The sequence below is a fragment of the Saimiri boliviensis genome, chromosome 1, assembly GCF_048565385.1.
Source record: "Saimiri boliviensis isolate mSaiBol1 chromosome 1, mSaiBol1.pri, whole genome shotgun sequence".
NCBI classification, from domain to species: Eukaryota; Metazoa; Chordata; class Mammalia; order Primates; family Cebidae; genus Saimiri; species Saimiri boliviensis.
In genome coordinates this window covers 64,760,883-64,786,819 of record NC_133449.1, presented here as the reverse complement: position 1 = coordinate 64,786,819, position 25,937 = coordinate 64,760,883, and the positions used below count along the sequence as shown (strand labels likewise).

The following is a 25,937-nucleotide window of genomic DNA, read 5'->3' as shown; positions in this document are numbered from 1 at the left end:
CCATGGAAGTAGAGATGTTCAGTACATGGATTGCAGCATGGAGCCAAAATACAGTTTTGGCAACTTGAAGGTAAAAAGGAAAGTGCTTAATAAATGAGCAAGTTCAGGGAGAAGGTGTAGACAGAGGGGAGCTGCGGGGGAAGATGAACCGTCAGAGAGGTGGAAGAACCAAGAGGTTCCTAAGAACCAGCAGCAGAAATGGGAGTTCTGGCAAGGAACCTTAGGCAGGAGAGGATGTCCAGGAGACGAGTGGACAACAGTAGAAATAATGTTGACAACACAAATAAAAGCAGAAGTGGGAAGGGCCTACTGGGGACTTTGAAGAGGTCTGCTTTGATGGGCCTGGCTCATGTGGGCTGAGGAGTGAGTGAGGCAAGGACTTGAGAAGAGAATGAATGAAAACTAGAAGCTCAACTGTGAAGAGGAGGAGGTAGCATGGGAGAATCCAGAAGCAGTTTCTAAGATGGGAGTGACCTGAACATATTTAAATGCTTCTTAAGGCTAACCTCATTCTACTCTATATCTTCACTTCCGCTGGCTTGAGGCATGAATAATTCAATGTCTTAGACCTGAAATTTATAGCAATGCTTTTTTAAAAAATGCCTCTTAGAAGCAGCAAATAGAGAAGGAGAGAATGAAAAGGGTCTTATTTCAATGTTGGCGGCTCAAAGCTTAATGTGACAAATGCTGAACTCACAATACCACAACACCTACCTTCAAACCTTTTTTCTCATGGCTCCTAATCCAACCAATACCCTTGTTATTTATTCAGCACCCTGGATAGCAACCCCCTAAGCCATCTCTGAATTCTCAGTCCCCACTCAGATCTCATCAGTCACTGATTTTTGGCAACACTATCTTCTAAATATTTGATTCTGGCTGGGCGCGGTGGCTCAAGCCTGTAATCCCAGCACTTTGGGAGGCTGAGGTGAGTGGATCACAAGGTCAAGCGATCGAGACCATCCTGGTCAACATGGTGAAACCCCGTCTCTACTAAAAATAGAAAAAATTAGCTGGGCATGGTGGCACGTGCCTGTAGTCCCAGCTACTCAGGAGGCTGAGACAGGAGAATTGCTTGAACCCAGGAGGCGGAGGTTGCGGTGAGCCGAGATTGCACCATTGCACTCCAGCCTGGGTAACAAAAGTGAAACTCCATCTCAAAAAAAAAAAAAAAAAAAAAAAAAAAAAATTTTTGATTCTGTCTACTTTTCCTAAAGCCACTTCCCCAGTTCAGGCCTATATCCCCTTCTATCGGAACCATTGACATTGTCTAACTGGAGTCTATAAATCTTCCAGCTTTGAATTCTCATGGCTTCCAAAGTTGTTTTTTTTTTTTGCCTATATTGATCCAGTCATGTAATTTTTCTAAAAACATCTTGGAAGGGTGGCCACCTTCTGAGAGGTGACATCCACCCTCAGTTCAAGCTGAGCTCTAAGGCTTAGGGCTTGTCTGCTTTTGCCCTAAGTCAAGACTGGCTGGAATCTAACCATCCCTGAGCTCTGCCAGCTCTAGCTTTTGTCCTGCTTCTCTCCCATGTGCATCCTTAGTGTGCCCTACAAGGTTTTGCTCCATGGGGAAATGCCATGTGCTGTCACATCCCCAAGTCTAGGCTCATGCTGGTCCCTCTTCCTGGGACTCCTGGGCCTAAATTCTGCAGGCCCAGCTCAAATGCCACCTTTTCCATCAAGCCTTCCTTGACCTCTCCCTCTTCAGCTCAAATCACATCACTGCATGAATCACTCCTTACTGTACCTCTTCAAGGATGTGGCAACAGGCATCACATACTGATAATCATGGACATGTTTGTACCTCATATACCTCCTAATACACACAATGGAAGCAGGGACAATACAATTGATTCATCTTCACACACAGTCGACATCAGTATGTTGTTAGAAGAATCACCCTGAATAATGGAGAAACTGATTTTACATAACCAAAGCAGTTCCCACCACTCATCATCATGGAACTGGATGAACTAGTTATAATTAAATAAATCCAAAAATCACCTTGAATAACAGCTGACTTCCTGATTCTGCTGGTGACTTACTGGGAGGTTAAATCTTGCTGTGTCTTCTCAGTGCTGCTGTTTTGTTTAAGATGAGCTCTAAGGCTTAGGGCTTGTTTGCTTCATTCCCTTTTATCCACCCAGCAAATGATGTCCAGCACAAGGCCCATGTTAGGCACTGGGTACACATAAATGAATGAGAGTTGTGCCATTAGGGTGCCTGCAGTTTAACAATCAAAACAGTGAATACTTATCTACCAATGATTCTGGTCAGACATCATGCTATTCACTTGGTCCTCACAACAATGCTGCCAAGTAGGTGGTACTGCCTCGATACTAGGATGAGGAAACTGAGGCTCAGAGTGGCCAAATCACTTGCCCAAGGAAAGTCTGTAATGGGACTGTTTGGTGGTCCCCAATGAGACATGCCTCTCAGTATTCCTGCCCTTCCTTATGTGCTCTCTTCCCACATTGACTCAGGGATTGGCCATGTGACTTGCTTTTGCCAACTGGACATTAGCAAGCCTGATGCAGGCAGAGGCTTGATCAGCAGTTGTAACTTAGGTCTTGTCCTCTTGGAATACTCCCTCTTGGGATCCAGCTGCCACATAAGAAACTTGGGCTAGACTACCAAATGATTAGATGCCATATGTATCGAGACCCTGGAGAATGAGAGGCTATTTTGATGTCCCTCTCCTGCTAGTCTCTCAACATAATGCAGATGTGTGAGATTCCATGTGAGACCAGCAGAGCCCACACCCACAGTCACAGCTAACGCCAGACCATGAGGAATAATACATCACTGTTGTTTTAAATCCGGAAATTCTGGGGTAGTCCGTTACACTCTAATGAATAACTAAAACCATGACAAACTAGGATTTGAACCCAGTACTACCTGACTACCAAAGCTTATGCCCTTGGTCTCACATTGTGTTCCTTCTGATTGAGTGGAATGTCATACTAACATAGGTTGGCCCATGGTAGCATGCAATAAATACTTGTTAAATGAATGGATAAAGGGTGTGATAGGTCACCAGGGAGGTAAAGAGATCTAGGGAATTCAAAGGCAGGATGGCAATTACTTTTCAACAATCATCACCCCCTTCCCATTACAAATATTCCAAAACAAGGCTGGGCACAGTGGCTCATGCCTATAATCCCAGCACTTTGGGAGGCTGAGGCAGGAGGATCACTTGAGCCCACAAGTTCGAGACCAGACTGGGCAACATAGGGAGACCCTGTCACTACTGGAAAAAAAAATTAGGCAGGTGCAGTGGCACATGCATGGTCCCAGCTATGCGGGAAGCTGAGGTGGGAGGATCACTTGGGCCCGGGAGGTCAAGGCTGCAATAAGCCATGATCACGCCACTGCACTTCAGCCTTGGTGACAGAGTGAGACCCTGTCTAAAACAAAAAATATTCCAAAACAAAAGCGAAACCATTTAGGCATCCCTAAATCTAGAAACAACTGTCTGGATATTGCCAGACTCCCTCTCTGTGGCTGCCTCTTTCTCTGTTAAATTCAGATCAGGCAAAATTGAGATGGTAATAGAGTTTGTTTTCTGATGGCCCTGCCTCCCTGCCCCCAACTCTCCATTACACCCATGGCATCTTCTCTCTTACTCCCACTTGGCCTTGAGGGCCCAACAGTTCTTTCTCTCTCTTTCCAAATAAAATCCACATGCAGAAAAGAGGCTGAGAAGGTGGAGATTATAGAAATGGGAGAGGAAGGTTTGGATGTTAACAGATGGATTTACAAGCCAAAGAAATGAAGCTCTAAACTCAGTACTCTTAGGAGGCATCTGCCAGCAGGTGGAGGTATCCTAAGGATGGGGGAGGCAGCTGGAGTTGTCCCCATTATACCCCTATTAGGCCCCTGTGGGTGGGGAGTAAAGGAATGCCCACTGCCTCTATAAATCCCTCTGAATCCCCCAAGAAGGCTGGGGCTATGGCTCTCCACACCTGTGGCTGTGGCCCCAACATGTATACCTCCCATAATAGTCACTCCAGTCTGGCGAAGACCCATGGGGGTCAATGCATCCAGTCCTCTGCCTTCTTGGCAGCCCTGGCACTGCTTTTTCTGTTCTAAGCCCTCCCTCACTCTCCTGCTACTGCAAACAGGCACACACCTCCCAAGGTCACACACAGGCTCCAGCACCTGGATCCCACACCCAGAAAACCATCTGGGCCCCGTTCTGCAGAGAGACCTAAGGACAGAGCAGGCCCACACTGTACTCGCCAGCAGAATGTGGGCAGTGCACACGGGCCCCATGTCACACACACATGCAAAGCAATGCGGAGGGGCGCACATATCCAGAGACACTGTGAGCACTGTCACCAGTGCAGGAACTGGATGTGGAGACAGAAACATGCGTGCACACACATGCACACCTCCAGACTATCACACGTGCACACCAGCACGCACAGACACCCGCACAGGTGCCCAGCCAGGCCTTAACACCAGGCCCCTCCCCCAGCCCCTCAGAAGCAGGTGGGGAGGGTTGGGGTTTCAGGGCGCTTCCCCTTCTCCTTCCCTCCGGCCCCCTGCTCTCCAAGGTCCAGAGTCCCAGTGGGGTTCTGGAGCCCGCCCCTGCCCCAACACCAGGCTCGGGGAGCGACAGGCGAGAGGGGGGAGGGGAAGCCTGGTCTTGAAACGTTCTGATTTTAATTTCTTAAATTAACCCCTTCCCAGCCTCTGGCCTGGCCTGCCCAGAATCCCTCCCGGTTGGGCGGCCTCGCGGGCCTCCGGAGGGCGGTGGGGGAGAAGGAAGGCGAAGAAGAGACAGCGGCTGGGGTCCTCCCTCCTTCCCTCTCCGGGAGCAGTCCCGCAGCGTGCCCGTGACTCGCCCTTACCTCCTCCACCCCGCAGCGAGGCCAGGCCCAGCGGCCCAGGGCTGGGGGTGCAGAAAAGCCCCCGAGTGCCGGGTCCGGACGCAGGGCCGCCTCGGGGCCTCGGATCTCGTTCCCGTCCGCAGCCTCGGGTGGCCGCCGCCGCTAGCGCCCCCGCCTCCCTCTCGGGGCGGGGGCGGCCAAGCCTCCCAGCCAGTCGCAGCGGGAGGGGCTCACGAACCCTGCGGGAGGAAGGATGGAGGAGGAGGAGGGGGAGGAGGGGGCGCGCGGCCCGAGGAAAGCAAGGAAAGGGGGAGGGAGGCAGCGCGGAGGTGGGGCGGAGCCGGCTCCTCCTCCGGGGCGGGCTCTCCAGTAAGCTGGGGAGCGGCAGAGGAGGCCAGAAGCGGCTGCGCCGGGACCCCACGTTTTCCGCTCAAGGTGGTTTCGACGCGGGAGGGGTCTTCGGCGCTGCCTTGGGGTGCAGGGACGGCTCGCCGCCGCGCCCCTCCCGGGTCTCAGCCTTCCCGGCTCCCGGCACCGCCCAGTGCACTCCCGGCCCTGGGCACCTCCAGCTGTGGCTTCTGCTGGCCACCTTGAATCGGGGCCTCTCCGCCCTAACCCTACCACTCTGGTTTGGGCCTGCTTCCACTCGGGGGCAAATCGAGGGTAGGAGGTTCTGTGAATCCGGAAGGGGGCGGGCGCGGGCACTACTCCTGAGACATGCGCCACGGTCCCTAAGCGGCCTCCTGGGCAGCGCGCCTGGGTCGTGCACTCGGTGACCTAGGGTCAGACGCTTGGTCTCCGCGGAGACCGCCTGGGATGATCCCTTCTTGGCGTTCTTAGGGAACCAGCAGAGTTCCTGCTGGACCCCATCCGGGAACCCAATTCTGCTCTTAAAGTGCCACCTAGGAACACGTGTCCCCATCACAAATCCCATCCCGGACCTAGAGGAGTAGGAAAAGGGCAGTGGCCTCCAGGGCCCTGGTTCCCTCCTATCCACTCCCTCCACTTGGCTAGGAGAGGAGCCAGGCTTTTTGGGACTGGAGCACCTGGAGGGTCCCACCTTTGGCCTAAGGCCTATCTGGATGGTGAGGCAGGAACCATCTGGCTGTCGTGGGCTTGGATGAAGACCCCAGGGCGGCAGTGAGGCTGAGAAACCACACAGGGTTTGGAGGCTACCAAGGTCAGAGCTGAGCTGAGTTTTGGATGATAAAAGGGGATGTTATTTCAGCCTGAGGGTGGTGCTTGTGCAGGGCTGTGCACATGTGCCTTGAGGGGCAGTCTGGTTGCAGCAGAGCAGAAACCCAACTTAGTCCCAGGATTCCAGTAAATCTGGGGCTCATGGGAACTTTCTTTGATCTCCATCCCATTTCTGTGAAGGCAGAGGCATTGGCACATTCAGTATTAGGAAGGACAATTTATAAACTTGTCAGTAGCTTTGGGGGAATAGCAAATTTAATAAGAACAGAGGCTGTACAGTGGCCAATCAGGTTGAATTCCCCCTCTCTTGATCTTCCCTTCCTCTCTGTAGCTCCTGAATTTCTTTCCTCCTCGAATTCTTCTGAGATTGGGCAAATAAGAAATCACTTTTCCTAATACCTAAACAATAACAGCTCCTGTTAACCAAGTGCCAAGCATCATGCTAATCATTTTTATGCATATCAGTTACTCTTCCTAATATTATTATCCCCACTTTGCAGATGAAGAAGCTAAAGTTTAGCGCTCAACAAATGGCTTAGTCAGGATTTGAACTCAGGTCATCAAACTCCAAAATCTGTGCTCAGCCACAGTGCCCTCCTGCCTTCTGTTTGCTATAATAAAGTCCACTGGACCTTCACCTGATTCCCTAAATCCAACTGTTCTTGCAGATGGCTAAAAATGTCTGTATATTGTCTTAGTTTTACCTTTGTTGTGATGTTTCTCCTCACTCTGTGCAACCTGTGAATGTGTCAAAACAATCTGGGACAGGCATGGCTATGTATGTGTGTGCTTTTTTGCATGTGTGCATGAGAATGTGTACACATGCATGTGTACATAGGACATGTATCCATGAGCACATACATGCCAGTGTGCATGTGTGTGTGGGTATGAGTTCATGCATGTGTATTTGCACATGTGTGCACGTGTGTGTGCATATGTCTATGACTGTATGCAAGTGTATATGTACGGATGTGTGCCCATGCTACATTTCACAGACAACGGTTCCTGCTTGGTTGTTATGGGAACCACAGTTCTAAAAATGTTAAACTGAATCCCACTCCATGTGAACCAGAGAAACCAAGAGAGAGAGAGAGCTTGGTGACAGAGATACCTTTGGGGTCCCAGAGCTGAGGGAGAGAATTGTGGGCTCAGCAAGAGCTGGAAAGGCCCAGACTAGCCAGAGGTGTAGTCCCACTCATGAGACCCACGGCATCTCGCTGGGTCTATCAGGGCCCCTTGCTGCAGACTCAGTCCTGCTTTTCCCATATCTCCCTTCTTATCCTTTCTCCTCCCTCTTCTCTTTGCCAGCTTCATACTTTCCAACCACCTTCCTTCCCTCCTCCTTCCCCTTTCTCTTTCCCTTCTTCTCCTTTTGGGTTTTTTTGTTTTAACTAATTGACACAATAATTAAGCACTTTAGTTTTAGGCTTGGTGGTATGGGGACCACAAATGTGGATCAAACAAGGTTTCTGCCCTTGAAGGTGCTCAAGGGTGGGAGCATTTGGATAAACTGATAGGGGAAAGGGAGGGGGCAGAGCAAAGCACAAAGGGAGAGATGACAGAGGAGGCTGGAAGGTGAATTTGGATCAGATATGGAGGGCTTTGACAGCAAGGGTGAAAAATAGGTATTTTTTATAGGAGTGTGGAAAGCTTGGTCAGTTTGGGATAAAGCGCTTGTTTGTTGTAAATGGTGTTTTAGGAAATTTTCATTAGTGCTGGGCAATGTGGAATGAAAGACGGATAATGGAGGCAGAGGGATCACAGGAAGCAGTTTTGGCCTAGTGTAGCCTATCTGAAATAGGGTACATGAGTTAGGGTGGAGGGAGAGAATAGAGCAAACATACTGGGTTGCTTTCTCTAACTCTCACCCATATCCCATCTCATCAAGATATGTACTATTCTTTCCCATCTTTCCAGTGTGAGAATCAGGACTTGAGTCAGCCACCGTTACTGATATGTGTTGTAGTTCTTAGGTGCACCAGAAGGTAAAATAGTTGGGAACCACTGGCCCAGCATGTAATAGCACTCAGTATTTGTGGAGTGAGTGGATATTTAGAAATGTACTGGTCTTGGAACTGGAAGGCCCAGGTTCAAGGCCCATTTCATTCTCTTACTATCTGTGTGCCCTTAAGAGACTCCCCAAACATCTTGGGCTTCAGTTTTCTCTTCTATAGAGTGTGGATTTGGACATTATGTTCTTTTAAAAAAATATTTAAAAAAACATAGAGGCCAGGTGTGGTGGCTCAAGCCTGTAATCCCAGCACTTTGGGAGGCCGAGGCAGGTGGATCATGAGGTCAAGAGATCGAGACCATCCTGGTCAACATGGTGAAACCCGTCTACTAAAAATACAAAAAAATTAGCTGGGCATGGTGGCACGTGCCTGTAATCCCAGCTACTCGGGAGGCTGACGCAGGAGAACTGCCTGAACCCAGGAGGTGGAGGTTGCGGTGAGCCGAGATCGCGCCATTGCACTCCAGCCTGGGTAACAAGAGCGAAACTCCGTCTCAAAAAAAAAAAAAAAAAAAAATAGAGACAGGATTTTGCTCTGTTGCTTTGGCTGGTTTGAACTATCAAGCTGTCTACCTGCGCTGGCCTCCCAGAATACTGTGATTACAGGCATAAGCCACTGTGTCTGGCCTGGACAAGATGTTCTTATAAACTCCAACTGCAATGTTATGATGTGATTCTATGAAATTGACATAGCCAAGGTATATGTTTACATGGAGGGAGTGCCATGGACTAAGGTGCTGGCAACAGGCACAGAGAGGATAAATGTGGGAAATACTTTAATAGAAGAATTAACATCATCTGGTTTCTGTTTTCAACAACATCGTTGACTAGATAGCCCAAGGACTCTTTGTTGAGGGAGAACCCCGTAAAAGCTGAGGCAAGGGTCTGAAGCCTCAGCATGTTTTCATATAAACATAGAATTAGAAAGGAATTAGAGATATAGTTACATAGTTATTCCTATATATAATCATAATCACATAGCTATTCATATGTAATCATAAATATATACACATGTATAATCGTATAATCTTTAATCTTACTAATAAGTCTCAGGTCAAGAAGTATGGGACTGAAGTGGCATTGGAAAAAAGGTGACCCTAAGGCAAGATGCTCTAAGCCTTCTGTCACGCCCACAGAAGGGCTGCTGGAGGACGCCTCGGCTGCGTGGCAGTGTCAGTTCTGTGATAGCGCCCGTTGTTTAGCCAGCTAGGGAAGGAGATGTCCAAGATGGCTGAGACATCTCCTTCCTCTGGGGAATAAGGAGAAAACTCTGCTCTCCCAGGCTCTTGTAGTAGGGCTGATGGCTGTCAGGGAGGCCCACAGACATCTGGGGACTTAGTTGTCTCTATGTGGTGCTGTGCTTCAGCAGTCACGTTCCATAGCTACTTTCAAGTTCTGCTTCTTCTGCACCTGGTTCCTCTTTTTCTTAGAAGATAAGAATTAGTAATAGTAACATAAATCTTAGTGACCTTGTTATTTCCTGACAAGTTTGGAAAAAGTGCTGACGCCTTAGGTTTTCTCCTAGCCTTGGCTTCTTCAAAGTCTTGGGCCCCCTATCTCCAAGATACGTGATTTACTTGACCCTATCACTGACCACCATTACCTCATCCTACCTGCCCTTCCCATTGGTTTGTATACTTAATAAAAGTCAGAGCATCCAGGCACTCAGGGCCACTGCTGGACTCTGTGCTTTGGTTGACAGTAGACCCCTGGGCCCAAACTCTGTTATCTCTTTCTTGGTGTCTTGTGTCTTTTATTTCCACAGTTTCTGGTCTCCACACCTGCAGAGAGGGATTCACAGAACCCTGTAGGGCTGGCCCCTACAATTCTTGCTACAAAGTATATGGACTGCTTCATAAAATGTAACAGACATCTCCTGAAATTCTTAGTTGAGCTTGCAAAAAAGGGAAAAAAATCTACATGGACCAAAATAAGGGGATCAAGACAAAGAAATATAAGCATGAGATATGCTATGACTAACCCCAGCAGGTATGGGTAGGGAGGCATATGGCTTATTTGTCCTGACCTGGGTCCTGGTTAGAGAAGGGGCAACTGCCTCTGAGAATGTATGGCTACTTAAGTTGGACTCTAAACTCAAAACATCTGCATGTTACAAGAACCTCAAGCCAAGAAATTAACAAAAGATTTGTCTGTCAGGTGATACTCTTGGAGTGGCTGGTAGAAGCAAATAGGAAACTGCTCAGGAGAAACATACTGTCACCCAAGGCCACAGAGTATTGCTGCCCAAGTAAATCACCACTGAAGTTGAGCTCACAAGCTAATGATTATGATACATAACAGGAAACAATGTACCATGAATCAGAGTAGAGAAGATCCTGAAGAATTACAATAAGATACAGCAAGTCTAAGTGACAGCCTGGATGCGTGAGGAGGGAAGAAGCAAAAGTGAAACCTACAGAACTGTAGTTACTTGGGTGAGTCCAGGGAAGCAAATAACGTTGCTTTACCAGAAATATGGAAGGGTGATTTGATTTTAGATAGACTGTATTTGGAATGGTAGTGGGACATCCATATGGGGGTATTCATTAGAACCATGGGGCTGTTTGACTTAGAAGCCGTCTCTGTAGGAATGATAGCTGAAGAACTGGCAATCAATGTACTCTCTAAGGAAAGTGAAGAAACAAGAAGAGGGTTAAGAACTGGTCTAGGAAAACACTCACATTTTGAGGACCAGTTGAAAAAGAGGAGCAAATAAGGAAAATGAGCTCTTTGACAGTCCCGATTCTGGTTGGGTCCTGTGTTTGGATTGAGTTTCAGATTGTGTAGTTTTAATGTTTTCCATTTCTTTTTTTTTTTTTCTTTTTGAGACAAAGTCTCACTCTGTTGCCTAAGCTGAAGTGCATGTGGCATGATCTTGACTCATTGCAACCTCCACCTCCCAGGTTCAAGTGATTCTCCTGCCTCAGCTTCCCAAGTAGCTGGGTCTACAGGCACACACCATCATGCCTGGCTAATTTTTGTATTTTTAGTAGTGATAGGGTTTCACTATGTTGGCCAGGCTGGTCTTAAACTCCTAACCTCGTGATCTGCCTGCCTCGGCCTCCCAAAGTGCTGGGATTACAGGCGTGAGCCACTGCACACGGCCCGATTCTTTCCATTTCTAGCCGAACATTCTCTTCCCTCAGAATCCCTAGGGGAAGCTCCAACAAATGGGAGCAGTGTCCCTTAGGACATAGCAGGACCTTCTCAGCTAGAAGTTATAGAGCCAGACTGGGCTCTGGTACCAGGACTATTACCAAGTCACTTCTTTGAGGTTCAATTTTCTCATCAGTGATGTGAGGCCTAGGTGGATGTGAGGACAAGGGGTACAATAGAGCTGATAGCACTTGCTGGAATGCTGCTGGAGAGGGCAAGATTGGGGTGATCAGAGGCCAGCCACCCACTGTCTGCATTTCCTCCTTTGTTCAGGTTGTGTGGTTTGAGACTAGTTGCTTGAAATATGGGCCATTATGCTTTTCCTTTCCCTACTCTGCATGAAAAGTGAAGCCAGGTGGCCCATGCCTAATAAGTGAAAGGTGTGGTCACTTAAATAGTAAGACAATGAGGGTCACCATTATCTTGCATCTCCACAAATCTACCACTTACTTATCACAGTGCCTGGCAGTCCATCTTTTGAGCCTCTTCTTAGGGTTAAACATTGCCCTCTGCAGGCTACTCTTCTAAAATGTTAATTCTTCTAGATGAAGGTAATATTAAATCCTTTACCACAAATTAGTTTCCTAGATACATGATAACTCGGTCACATGAAAGCACTTAACACCTAGGGAGAGAAAAGGAATGAATTCTCTGAGTTGATCATTTTATCTCTGGTCAGCTGGACTGTGGGGTGGAGTGTGAGCATATCTGAGAGTGAAGCCATGAAGAAAGAAGCAAGAGGATAAGAAGCTGGTTTGATCTGGCATCATAGGGCTGTAGGCTCTCTTAATTCAAGAACAGCTCAGCTCAGAAGAGAAAAGAATGAAGTCCTAAGACACAGGCACTCTTTCTTCCTTATCAGAGAGGGGTCATTTGAGTAGAGAGATGGAGAGCACAGCAGCCTTTTTATGCTCCAAGGTCTACCCAAGGTGGTCAGAAAGAGTGGAAAAGCTTTGGGTAGGGAGTTCAGAGTAAAAAGGGGCCACCTTCGCCATTACAAGGTCATGCTTCCTCATCACCCTCCTAGCCTTCCTCTGATCCCAAAGCCATGAAGGGTTCACTTGGAAGGACAGCTGGAGAAAGGTGGCTGTGGCAGGTGCATGGCTGAATGGTAAGTGGGCTGATGCCTCCTGGAGAGGATCCTTTTTGTGGGCAGAGCAGCTAAGGTGATCATGAGTCTCTGGCAAGGGCGTGCTCCTTGCTATATTCAGGTGTGCTCTAGCTAAATGCTGAGACCCATTCTGGCCCTAACACCATGTGACTCTTGAACAGATGCATAGATACTGTCTGAAGCCTCTGTGACACTGAACACTCTGGGTTTTCACAAATGGCACCAAAATACTGACTGCAGCCTTTTGCTGCTGTTGCTACTGCTTGGAGCTCCCTCTAGCTGCCAAACCTGTTTCTCACCTTATGGTACGAAACCTTTTTAAACAGTGCTATTTAAGCTTAGGTGCCTCCATTCTGGGGTTGAAAAATGAGGGTTGGCTTTGAAGTTAGACAGATTTGTTTGGCCTGTCTGTTCCTAGCCTGGGTTAACTACATTGTTCCAGCAAGCTATCTACATTGCTGCCACATCTTTGAAATGAGGTCTATGCCTGCTTTATTTGGGAATGTGAGGATTAAGGAGAATAATATATACATAATGTTGAACACCTATGCCTTCTAACCACTTTGAAGTTCCAGAAACACCTCCAACCCTCAGGTCAGCTGTGATTAAATTCGTTCATTAACCCAGCACACATTTATCGAATGCCTACTCTGTGCTACAATGCCTGCCAGGTGTGCCTGACAGTGGGTGTGTAATGTGTTCAGAGCCTGTACCCCATGAACGTGGGGATCTCCTTTATCTTCTGGCACATGTGGTCCTGAGGGAGAAGTTGGGGGTAAGGGTCAGGAGCTTACATGGCAGATTCAGTAAGCTTTTAGCACAATAATTTTAATTGCAAAAATAAACAGTTTTGTCAACTGCTTGAGAGTAGCGTCTGCTTTACAAAAATTAACAACAACAAAAGGAAGAAAACCCCAAAGCAAAACGTTACATCCGATGGCTGCTGGATAAGACACTGCTGTACAAAATCCTGCGCGAGACCAGCTCGGCGCTGCCCCAACCTGTCTCTGGGGGTTATAAAGGAAGGCGTGGGGCGTGCGCCAGTTATAAAAGACTGTCTCGAGTCCCACGGTAATGCCTATTCATTGGGTGGTCTCAGAAGACTTCCCTCAAAGCGCGGCTAACGGGAGACAGCGCCTGGACCGCGGGAGCTGTCCGCGGAGCTGGTGCTGAATAGGGCGTGTGCGGTGGGCGCTTCAAGGAAACTGGAAGCGGGACCGGAGGCCGGCCCTCGGGCGTGCGAGGAGGTGTTGGAAGAGCGGGGAGGGGAACCGGCCGGATCTCACGCGCACCGAGCGGCGGCGCTCCAACCCATAAACCCATCTCTTGTTCAGAGGGCTGCGAAGGAAAGGCCTAGCGAGTAAAAACCGAGGCCCTTGAGCCGCTCCTCGGCGCGTGCCTTCTGTTTGAGGTGCACCTTGCTGTGCCGTTTCTTCTCATCGCTGCGCGCGAAGCGGCGGCCGCACACGTCGCAGGCAAAGGGCTTCTCGCCGGTGTGGGTGCGCACGTGCGTGGTGAGGTGGTCGCTGCGGCTGAAATTGCGGAGGCAGATGCGGCACTGGAAGGGTTTGTGGCCCGTGTGGATGCGCAGGTGGCGATTGAGCTCGTCGGAGCGCGCAAAGCTCCGCACACAACTCTCCACCGGGCACGCGAAGGCCTTGGCGTGCGGCCGGGGGCAGAAGCAGCGCGTGCTGCATTTGCCGCCCCGGCGCCCCTTGCGCCGTGCCTTGGCCGGGGGGAAAGGGGTGGGCTGCGGTGGCGGCACGGGTGGCGCAGCCACGCCACTGCTTCCAGGGATGTCCGCCACCAGAGGTTTCGGGAAGTCCGCCGCGGAGGCGCTGCGAAGGCCCAGCGGGGAAAGCTGAGGCTGCTTACCGGCCAGAAACTCTCCGCCGTCACCGCTACTCCCTCCCTCCCCACTAGGAGGGGTCAGGAGCCCAGGGAGGCCCTCAGCCCCCTCCCCTAAGTCACCTGGGGCTAGTGGGAAAGCATCGTAGGCCCCGCTGGGGTACAGTCTGTTGGCTGGGACGGCCGGCAATTCCGCAGGGCAGCTGATGGACAGCAAGTCCTCAATCTTGGTCCCTACTGCGGGAAAACGAGCCTCGGGGGCGGCTTGGTAGCCTCCTTGTGACCCACAGTTCCCTGGTGCCCCCACAGAGAGCAGCTCCCAGGGCGCATAGGGACCCTTAAAGGCAGAGGCAGCGTCCAGCGCTGGCGAGGCGGGAGGCGCCCGGAGGCCCGGCTTGACGTCGGGCGGGGAGAGCTGAGGCTCATACAGGCACTGCGAGGGGGCCCCCGCGCAAGGCGAGGACTCCCAGAACGCCTCTGGGAAGGGGGCAGCGCCCAGATCCGGGGAGTAAAGGTCTGGTGGACCTGGCAGCAAGGCATCGGGCCCCGCGGGAAAAGGGGCATCCAGCGGGGATCTGGAAGCTGCTGCCTCTGGACCGGGGAAGGGTGCCAGCCCTAAGATGCCCGACATGAGGTTGAAGAGTGCCTCCGGGTCGTGCGGGTGTTCGGGAACTGCCTGAATGAAGAAGCTACCGCTGTAGCTGAGGCCGGGAGGGGGTGTGGGCGCAGGCCCCTCCAAGAAGCAGGAGTCGGCTAAGTCCCCACCTGCGCCGCAGCTGTTCAAAGCCCAGCTCAAGAAGTCGCCTGCTGAGGAGGGAGCAGGAGTCAGCTCTGGGTCCATCAAAGGGTGTACCTGAGTCCACAGCCCCTACCCATGAAACTCTTGGTGCCCACAGATATACACAAAGTGCCTTTTGCACATTCTGATTCAGCAGGGGCCCACATATGTCCCAAGAAACGCATACAAACATGCACACGCAAAATACACGTGCACAGGCAAAAGGGCGCTCCGATATCCGCACAGGTTCCTGCGGAGGCGCTGGCGGCCCAGTGTGGGTGGGAATGGGGGTGCGCACCCCAGGACTCCTGAGCCTCCCATTGCCCTTATTCTCATAGCTCCAGTGTCCCCATCCCTGCTGGTTCCCAGGTATTGTGTGCCCCTGCGCTGCGCTGTCGTCGTCTGAGCACCCCTGCTCGCCCTCCTTACCTCCAGGGTAGCCGGTGGCCGCGGGAACGTCCCTGGCGGGCAGCCGTGGCAATTCACCGCTGGGTTCGGCGCAACAGTCTTCAGTGGACTTGACGAGGAGCGCGTCCGGTTCAGAAAACTCGCCAAGGTGGAGCATGGCGCGGAGCCGGCTGTGGGGCGCCCGGGGCCTCGCCAGCTGGGCTTGGGGGCGCGCAGGTAGCGGGGAGGCCGGCGGTAGGGGTTCCCCTCTGCGCGCAGACCTAGGCGCCCGGGCTCCTGGCTTCCGGCAGTCACCTCTGGGAAAGGAGTTTGGGAGCCGCGGCGCTCTTGCTCGCCCGCACCGGACTCGGGCGGCGGCTCTTCGCCTCTCCAGAGCACAGCCGGGCTCCCCCAACCCACAGCCCCCCCACTTATATAGCTGCAGCGGCGCTGGCTCCGGGCTTCCGACTCCCCGGGCCACTGCCATTTTGGGAGGCCCCGGTCCTGCCGCCGTGACGTAAATGCCCAAACATGGACACAGGATGTGTGCCGGGGACTCCCGAAAAGGAAAGCTCGAGCTGTGACGTTGTTGCTGCCGCAGCCGCTGCGTGCGCGCGCGCTCCCCAGCGTGGAGCTGTGTGTGCGCCGTGGCCGAGGATGCGCCGGTCTGGAGCGTTGCACCGCGCAGGGCAGACCGTCCAGTAGATGCGCTTCCCGCCTTACCGTGGCTTTGGGTTTCCATGGTTTGGGGTTCGAATCCGCCCTCTGCCACTGACTAGCTTGACATTGAATCCCCCTTAATGTCGATTTCTCACCTGTGCATTTGCTATGGAGAAAAACTGAGTTAGAGCACATAAATGACCAGGCACACTCAGTAAACCATGGAGATTATTACCATTCATTCATTTCTTTTGTTCACGCCTCTGTGTTTTTCCATTTTAAGTTGTGTGTGTGTGTGTGTGTGTGTGTGTGTGTGTGTGTGTGTTAGGAAAAATAACTTATTTAAATTAAAAGGGACTGTAATACTTGTTAATAGTAGGAGGAAAGTCAACTAGCACAAAAGGGTATATTCTAAATTGAAAAGTAAAAGTCCCTCTTCTCTCCACCCACCTTCATTCCTAACTCCTGAAGTAGCCACATTTACGTTTCTTGGGTATTCTTTCAGAAGAATTTTATGCATATCCAAGCATACACATGGTTCTGCAATATTATCATTATTTTTCACTTAAAATAACTTAGAGATTGTGCCATGTCCTAACATAAAGACCTTGTCCTTCTTTTCCAAGGCTGTATAGTACTCCATTGTAAGGGAGGACCTTGAGTTAGTTGATTTGTCCCCTGTCTGTGAGCATATAGGCAGTTTCCAACCTTTTACTTTTACCAAGGTTGGAGTCAACATCCTTGACTATATATATATGTGAATGTCTGTGGGATAAATTTCAATGAGGGTAATTATGTGCCACATTATATGTAAAATTTTGATAGACAACTGGCAAATTGTCTTCCAGGAAAGTAGGGCCAATTCCTGCTCACTCTTCTCTCACCCACAGGAGATGAGATACTTCTGTAGACCATTTTTTCTGCCTTCATACAAATGACTTTCACTCTAAGAATGTTGTTCCCAGCAACACAGAGAGAATCCACGGGAAATATCTCCCTGGAATCAGTACTTGAAATAATTGGGCTTCTTTTGAGGAAAAAAAATAATCCTAGCCTTAAGGAGGCTGTGAATCTTGGCTGTAGAAGCATCAGAGCCAACTCCAGCAAAGAAGCTAGCCTACTCTCCTAGTCTCATCTCTCTTCTGCTGTGGTTTTCCCTCTGTCTCATTCTCTCATTCTCTTTTTAAAATGTTTATTTTATTTTGTATTATAGCTCGCTTAACTCCCTTCTGGAACCAAATTAAATAAACACATGGGAGGAAAGATTAAATAAATACATAGAATAGCATCTTCTTCTTTATGAAGAGCATTAATTCCTGGGACTCTGTGTGCTGGAGGATAAGGGGGGCAGGTCTAGGGCTCCCCGTTCCTTCTCCACTTGAAATAGAAGCAAAGCTCTTTGGGGGTGGCGGACTCAGCATCATGGACAGTATAGCTCTCAGCTTCTCCTCCCTCCATACTCTCTTTTTCAAGAGAGAGCCCAAGAATGCCCAAACCCCACCACAGTGTCAGTCCTTTCACCCTATGTCCATTATCCAAACATCCATTCATTCAGTTTCTCAATGTTCATTCATTTGGTATTCATTTCTTAAGGGCCTATTACAGGCCAGAAAGTAGACTTTGGTTTTATGTCTTCTGGGACCCTGAGCCCCATCTCCAGCCCTAGGTGCCCACTCCTCATCCCACAATGACCCCATAAGTGTTTTCACAGAATATGTCCCTTCACAGAATCATCTGCAAAACATATGCTGACACACTTGTATGTGTCTTCAACAATCATACAAAGGTTCTCGCAGGGTCATGCACTTGCAGCATGTCTTACTAAATGGCTACACAAATGGTTCTGTGTTAGTAGCACATATATGAGCATGTAGGAAATGCAGAAACCCACCACATGTCTGTAAAGATTAGACACACCAAACACAATTTCCCTTCTACTCTAGTTCAGATCCAGGGTTTGATTCTAATCCAAATGCATTGCCAAGGCCAGGTGAGCCCACACCAGACACGCAGGGCACACATGTCTCAAATCCACTCTGGCATCCCACTGCCTGGGAGGGAGGAGGAGGGGAGGAGTTTGGCTGGGCTGGTGTCCAGGGCTCCCCAGGTTGCGCCGTCGGGCCAGATTGGTCAGCCCCAGGTTGCCAATCCCTTCTGCTGTTCTTCCCTCTGCCACAGCATTCCTCCTTCTTAGTCACAGATAATTCCCCTACTCCCTTGGTGAGTTGCCAGGCCTTTGCTACTCTCTGTCAAGGGCTGTTGGACTAGGTCTGTGTTAGGACAAGGGTCCAAGTCACCCTAATTTTCTCATGTTAGAGGCCAGACCTGGGGGCAGGGCTCGGGGATGGGTAGGAGTGACTAGGAGAGGAGATAGAGAAGAGACAGCTTGTACTCTGGGTGTAGGCTGGCTCACACTCCCATGTCTGTGCCACTCACCTCCAGTGGACACACATACACACACTCATGGTCACACAGGATGGCTACCTCTGGAGGGCAATTTGCAACTGCATTTGGCTCCTTGAGGACTGGCAGGAAATATAAAGGGGGCTGAGCATTTTGTAGCCCTTTCCAGCTTGTCTCTTCTTCTCCCTACAAAAAGATTCTTGGCCCAGGGAAAATAAACGTCTTTGGGAGGGGAAGGAAAAGAGAGGAGCTTAGATCTATGAGTCTTAATCACACTTCAAATATAAATACACAAATGTACCCAAGGGAAATAAAGGAAATCACATACATTGAGCACTTTACAAATATTTTATGCTTCAATCTGCACAAAAGTTCTATGGAGTAAGAAATTGGAGACCATTTTCACAGATGAAGAAACAGACTCAAAAAGGTTAAATGACTTGATTGACACCACACTTCTATTCAATGGGAGGGCTGGGAGTCAAGTCCAGGCTAGCCTACTCTATAAGACAATTTAGGAAAAGATAATTAATTTTATAAAAAGATTCACTGTAAGATGGCTTTAGATGGAGAATCTCCCTGTAGCTTTCAAATAGAATGTGATGTGCAAACTTGAGCTGGCTGGTTCCCATCCCTGCAAGAATTTCCTGGAGTGATGGTCATGGATAAAAAAAAAAAAAAAAAAAAAAAAACAGTGGGTCACAACTAGTACTGAGGAATAGCACATATAAGGTTCTTCGGATCTGTTGTTTAAGTTGTTGGGGTGTGTGTTGGGGGGGGGGACCTTGGGGAAGGTGAGAGCGAATTTCTGTTTCCATGGGAAAAGGTGCGAAGGAGAATTCACTTTCTAGACAAGCACCAAACAAACATTTACTGAATGAACTAATGAATGCAGAAATTGATTCATCAAATGTTCATTGAGCACAGCCCAGTGCCAGGCTCTGGGTTGGCCCTTCAGATGCTGATGCCGCAGTGCCTGAGACTGGAAGCTTTGAATCCAGGGAAGGAGGTGGGGAGGGGCAGAGGGAGGGTAGAGGGAGCCTCCCTGCTCTCTCTTCCGGGGAGGGCTCAGCCCCTGTCATAGTTCTGGTTATGCTACTGCTCCCTCCTCCACCCCTACCTTGATCTTTCTGCTCTAAATATCATTGTGTTCAAATAATAGTGTATATATTTTAAAAGACTCCAAGAAGACAGCTGCCTGGGAGTATTAATCATGAAGAGGCCAGCACTCGGTCTCCATGGCGACTCCTGACAGCGAATGCTGAGGAACAGCTCCATGTCCCACTTCCTGGGGCCATGGAGATGCGGGGACACTGCATCTCTTATTCTTCTTTTCTCTCTGCCTCTCCTTTCTTTTCTCTTCCTTTCCTTTCATCTCTTCTTTTCTCCTACCCTCTCCTCCACTCCCTCTTTTTTTTTTTTCTTCCTAAAGGATTTAATTAAAAGCAGGGACAGAGGCAGGGTCAGCCATCAGATTAACAAAAAACATGGCCAATGAACCTGCTGCAGAGATGAAGTCTGCATCCAGCCTCAGTGTCTGCAGTGCCCAATTCCACTCCCAAGACCTCTGCAGTGCCCGAGGGCTTCCACAACCAGTAGGGCAGAAGTAGTCTGATCATCTGCCCCTGAGGCAAGAGTAGAATGTCAGGCTCCTTCTCTGTCCCTTTTCTCTTCCCTGCTCATAGCCCATCATTAGTTTGTGGTTTGGATCATTATTTTGATTATGAGTATGGCTATTATTTTTAATGCCCACCAAAGTAACAGGCTTATTTAAAAAAAGACAAATGTTAAAAATTATAATGCAAAGAATGAGAATATCTTTCACTATCCTGTACACACACACACACACACACACACACACACACACTTTTAGGTTGATTCCTAGAGATTTTTTTCATGCATATTCAGGCAACATCCATTTAGTCAATAATCATATTACCATTATCATTCGTATTTACATCCATGGGTTCATACTATACACAATCTTGAAACTAGCTCAACACTGTACCTTGAATTTTTAAATTTTTCCCATAATGATACCCATCTATAGTGTTGACCTACAGTGTTGGTAACAACTTCACCAGAATATTTCATTGTGTAGATGTATATAATTTTTTAACTTGATAGTTTCCTGTCTTTCTTTCATTATTATAAAGAATCTGGCTATCTGTAGCCTTTTATGTATACGTGGTGCATTGATGGAGTAATAATACTACAGTATTCTAGCTAACATTTGCATATCACCTACTATGGGCATTATCTAACAGGTGTTGAGAGCTTTACACGTACTCATCATTTAATCCTGACCACAACCTGATGAGTATTATTATTACCTCTATTTTACAGATGGAGAATTTAGCATGGAACACTAAGAAATTTGTCCAAGCTTACCAGGTTAGTGATGGTGCCAGGATTTGAACTCGCACTGTAGCCAAAGGCTAGATTACAGAAAGTGAAGTTTCATGCTCACTTTAGGAGCACATATACTAAAATGGGAATGATACAGAGAAGAGTAGCATGGTCCTTAAAGAAAGTGAAATTTTTAGGACAAAGGTACAAACATTTAAAATTATTTATATTGTTAAATATTCCTCTAAAAAGATTTTTCCAATCTCAGGGCCAACTAGCAGCATATGAGGACCAATTGGTAAGCAGAAAGAGGCATCCTGATGATATTTTAATTTGTACTGTAAAAATTATCAGTAAGGGCGAGAATCTTTTTACGGGGCCTTAGTATTTCCTTTTCCGTGATATAGAGGCTTAATGCCTCACCTAAAGACTTTTGAGTGAAAGCCTTCCTTATGCTCCTCACGTTCCCGCAGTAGACACTGAAGGTGAGGCTGCTCTGGCAAGGACTGGGAGGACTGGGTGGGGACATTGGGCGTGGGGGCTTCTGTACCCTCCTTACTCTTGTTCTTTCTATTTTGAATTCTTTCTATTTTTATTTATTTTTTGTAGAGATGGGGTCTTACTATGTTGCCCAGGCTGGTCTCTTAACTCCTGGGCTCAAGCAATTCTCCCACCAAGGCCTCTCAAAGTGCTGGGATTACAGGTGTGAGCCAGCACACATGGCCTGTTCTTTCTATTTTGGATCATGGGGAGAGGTGGCGAGAAGAACCAGGTGGCATCATGCCATTAGGAAAAGTGGATTCTTCCAAGGTGGCTTGGCTTCTAAGCTGTTCTCCTACAGGAGAGAGGGAGGTTATTCTTTCTCTCTTCTTCCGTTCTACAGCCTTCCTTTGGCAACACTGGACAGAGCTGAGAGGTGGATGATCACAGAAGAGGTGTGTCTAGGGTGGGTTCTAGGAGGGTCAGAAGTAGGGGGACAGTTACAATGACTTCACACTGCTCCTGCCCTGTGATTTGGAATCGGCCTCTCATCAGCCCTTTGGATCTAAGCCTGGTTCTCCCTTTGTGGGCAATAATGGCCTTGGATCTTGTTAAATGTTTTTATTTGATTAAATAATGGTGTTCAGAGCACTAATTTTCCATTCATATGTTGAGAAAGTGAAAAGGAGGCTTAGTGAGGAGACTGAGAGACCAATAGCTCTAGAATAGAATTGGAATCAGAAACAAGCCTTCTTAACTTATCTATCTGGCATGTTTCTCTCTCCCTGGCCTCCTTCTGTTTTCACTTATCTGAGCTCATCTCACTGTCTTTTTCACCATCTCTCCTCCCCCGTCTTGCCATAGTTTTCTTTTTTTTGAGACAGAGTTTTGCTCTTGTTACCCAGGCTAGAGTGCAATGGCGCGATCTCGGCTCACTGCGACCTCCGCCTCCTGGGCTCAGGCAATTCTCCTGCCTCAGCCTCCTAAGTAGCTGGGATTACAGGCACGAGCCACCATGCCCAGCTAGTTTTTTTGTATTTTTAGTAGAGACGGGGTTTCACATGTTGACCAGGATGGTCTCGATCTCTCGACCTCGTGATCCATCCGCCTCGGCCTCCCAAAGTGCTGGGATTACAGGCTTGAGCCACCGTGCCCGGCCATAGTTTTCTTTAAACTCTTTGATGTAGATTGGTCATTGTACTGAGATTGGACAATATAACTGAAATGCCGAGGCAATTTGTCTACAGCTAGGTCCATTGGGCCATAGCCTGGGTCCTCTATGTGTCCTTGAACCCTGTCCATCATCATCAAGCTGGGCTTCTGGTTGCACATGACAGAAATGTAACCTCAATTAGTTTAGACTACAAAATAAAAAAAAAAAAAACAAGGAAGGAAAGAAGAAACTTATCACATATCCAAGAGAATGGGAAATCCAAGGAAGTGTCAAACAACCAATCTGTGAGGGCATCAGGGACACATTGGGTGTCAGAAGCTGGGTATCAGAGGCTAAGAGTTTTCAGAATGCTCTCAGCTCCTCTTTTTTCTCACTGATAACTGAAAACCTGGCCATTAACAGATTGTGTGTTCTACACATAGCTGCTGTGATAAATGGATTTTCATTCCCAGTTCCAGGTAGGGAATTCCAGAAAAGACCTTTGCTCTTTTCCCTAGGACAATTACATGGCTAGCAGGCAGGGTAATATATGGTTGACACCACTAGGGTCTTGCGCTTGTGCTTTGAGGGCCAGTCCCAGAGAATAGGAAATCACTGTGAGGCAGGAAGCCTCCCTTGTCCTTGAGGTGAGAGCTGGGCAGCAATGAGCTCTGGCAGGTTCTCATAACCAGGGGCAGAAACAGTTCCCTCTGCTTAACAATGCCCCTAGAGCAAGTTGCCTACTCCATCTGTCTGCCAGCTCCAAGGAACACTGCTCAAAATAAAAATCCCTAATTAGCAATTCCTTCAATCCCGAGCAAAACAATTTATTTGTTTCCTAGAATAATCTGGAGCCACATTTGGCTTGGCAACCAGTGGGTCCCACATGTTCATGCAGTGTGCCATGTGAAGACTCCCGCAGGGAGCTTTATTCAGCTAAGGCATGAGGGGGAGTGCCCTAGGGGTCACCTTCCCAGGGAGCAGCAAGTGGGGGCCTAGAACAGAACTGGTTTTTATCAATGTTGTGCAGCGGGTTTCTGGTGCAAGGTAGGTAGCAAAGGAAGGAAGTTCAACAGGATTTCTAAGTACCTGCTCTCACAGAGGCCAAACCAGTCATCCCTACATTTGGTAGGGACACTGCAGGGGACATAGAGAATCTGACAATAGAGTAAAACCTCAAGCCAGGGAGTCAGAGGAACTGATTCTGACCCAGTTCTGCCACTGGCTTGTTCTGTGACCTTGAACAAATTACAAATACTCTCTGCTTGTGTTTTCTCACCTGTGAAATGGTAGTATGTTATCTTCTCTACCTACAGTCTCAGGATTAAGAGTCAGAATTAACAAATTAAGTGGTGATTGAAGCACAGGTAATTGCTACCAAAAAAAAAAAAAAAAAAGGTCGGGGATGGTGGCTCACATCTGTTAATCCCAGCACTTTGGGAGGCCAAGGCAGGTGGATCACCTGAGGTTGGGAGTTTGAGACCAGCCTGACCAACATGAAGAGACCCCACCTCCACTAAAAATACAAAATTAGCTGGGCATGGTGGTACATGCCTGTAATCCCAGCTACTCTGGAGGCTGAGGCAGGAGAATCACTTGAACTGGGGAGGCAGAAGTTGTGATGAGCCGATATCGCACCATTGCACTGGGCAACAAGAGCAAAACTCTGTCTCACACACACGCACAAAAGGGCAATGTTAGAAACAATAAATCCTGTTAATAAATAGTGAGTAATTCTTCCTGCCCCAAATGTGTGCCCTATGTTTTCTGGGTGTCTACTCATATGCGGGTGGGACTGGTCACTATGGCCTGAATTTCATGACTAGTTATTTTCTTCCAATCCTTGCTCTCATTCATTTATTATTCATTCATCTAAATATTTGTTGAGGGCTTAATACATCAGCCAGTTCAACAACTTATTACAGAAAGGTGTGATGCATGTGCCAGTAGGAGAAGGACCGGATGGGTTGAGATCACAGAATGAAGCAGGAGGTAGTTAGCTAATCAAGATATTCTGGGAAGGCTTCCCCAAGGAAGTGACATTTGAATGGAGACTGGAAGGTTATGTAAAAGTTAGCCAGAAAAGGGAGAGGTTGAGTGGGGATAATCTAGGCAAAGGGGACAGCATGTACAAAAGCCAGAAGGTGAGAGAAAAAAGACAAGGGAGGAGAAAAGGGCTCAGGGAACTGGCAGAAGTCCATGATGGCTGGAGCATAAGGAGGGAAAGAGGCTGGAAAGGGCAAGTGGGGTCAGGTTAGAGAAACTGGTGAACTCAGGATCCTGGAAGACTTTTTAATCAGCTTTAGGGATTTGGACGTTTTTTTCCCCCACCTATCTGATCACAAGCTTACATGCATAGGCATTCAGACTTTATCCCTAGGGTAATAAGATGCCATTGAAGAGATTTAAGCTGTATAAGTAATGCAATTTTTATGTTAGAATGACCAATGTGATACAGTGTGGAAGGTGACCTAAAGGGGAGATTGGTTAGGAGGCCACTGTGGTAAGTCAGGTGAGAGTGGGCCCTCAGACTGAACAACAGGTGACAACAGGAAAGGAGAAGCTTTCAGAATCAGCAGCCATTTAGGACCTCTTTTATAATGGACACATGGGGGTGAATAGCTACTTGAGGAGCAGAAGAGAGAGTAAGGAGTCAGGGTTGACTCTTGTTTTTTTTTTTTTTTTTTTTTTTTAAACAGGGTTTCACCATGTTGGCCAGGCTGGTCTTGAACTCCTGACCTCAGGTGATCCGCCCGCCTCAGCCTCCCAAATTGCTGAGATTACAGGTGTGAGCCACCACGCCTGACCCTTGGGTTTGATTTAGACCATGGGTTAGACATTTTTTTTTTTCAAGACAGGCTTTCATGCTCTGTTGCCCAGACTAGAGTGTAGTGGCATGATCACGGCTCACTGCAGCCTCAACTTTCCCCAGCTCAGACACTCCTCCCACCTTAGCCTCCCAAGTAGCTGGGACCATATGCATGCACCACCACACCCCACTAACTTAAATTTTTTTTTCTGTAGATATGGGGTTTCACCATGTTGCCTAGGCTGGTCTTGAACTCCTGGGCTCAAGCAATTCTCCTGCCTTGGCCTCCCAAAGTGCTGAGATTGCAAGCATGAGCCACCATGCCTAGCCAGTGGTCATTTATTTAGGTGGAGAAACAGAGACTTCCTCTGACCCATCATGTTTTATTTATGCAGCTGTAATTTGCATACAGTAAAAGGAGCAAATCTTAAGTGTACTTACCATGTGGTGACTTTTTTTTGTTTGGAGACAGGGTCTCTCTATGTTGCCCAGGCTGGAGTGCAGTGGCTATTCACAGGCGAGATCCCACTACTGATCACCATGGGAGTTTTGACCTGCTTTGTTTCGGATCTGGGCCGGTTCACTTCTCCTTAGGCAACCTGGTGGTCCCTCGCTCTTGGGAGGTCACCATATTGATGCTAAACTTAGTGCAGACACCTGATCAGCATAGCGCACTACAGCCCAAAACTCCTGCACTCAAGTGATCCTCCAGCCTCAGCCTCCCTAGTAGCTGGGACTACAGGCACATGCCATG

At 48.5% G+C, this 25,937-nt stretch overlaps 2 protein-coding genes and 1 non-coding gene across 5 annotated transcripts in view; 1 reads left to right on the top strand and 2 right to left on the bottom strand.

Moving 5' to 3' along the window:
* FBXO41 (F-box protein 41) overlaps positions 1 to 5,257 on the bottom strand; it is a 30,607-nt gene extending 25,350 nt beyond the window's left edge. Inside the window, exons 1-2 of one of the 2 annotated variants that reach the window (XM_039474677.2) lie at positions 4,863 to 5,257; positions 2,011 to 2,187 (exon numbers count right to left, since the gene is read on the bottom strand). The gene's annotated coding sequence lies outside the window, so the exon portion shown is untranslated. The remainder of the gene's footprint in view (positions 1 to 2,010; positions 2,188 to 4,862) is intronic. The other variant, XM_039474675.2, reaches the window with a different exon arrangement.
* Positions 5,258 to 8,715: 3,458 nt separating this feature from the next.
* EGR4 (early growth response 4) lies at positions 8,716 to 15,820 on the bottom strand. Of its 2 annotated transcripts, none has more exons than XM_003922606.4 (2): positions 15,372 to 15,820; positions 8,716 to 14,971 (listed from the first exon to the last, which is right to left on the bottom strand). In XM_003922606.4, exons 1-2 carry the CDS (start codon positions 15,814 to 15,816, stop codon positions 13,647 to 13,649), a joined length of 1,770 nt encoding a protein of 589 aa, XP_003922655.1. In that variant the 5' UTR covers positions 15,817 to 15,820; the 3' UTR covers positions 8,716 to 13,646. The 2 variants fall into 2 exon arrangements, with proteins under 2 accessions (XP_003922655.1, XP_010331759.2); XM_010333457.2 differs by having other exon boundaries at positions 8,716 to 14,968.
* A 5,034-nt stretch (positions 15,821 to 20,854) lies between these two features.
* LOC120362177 (U6 spliceosomal RNA) lies at positions 20,855 to 20,958 on the top strand. Its single transcript, XR_005578150.2, has one exon. It is a non-coding gene; the product is annotated as a U6 spliceosomal RNA (small nuclear RNA).
* Positions 20,959 to 25,937: the final 4,979 nt, after the last annotated feature.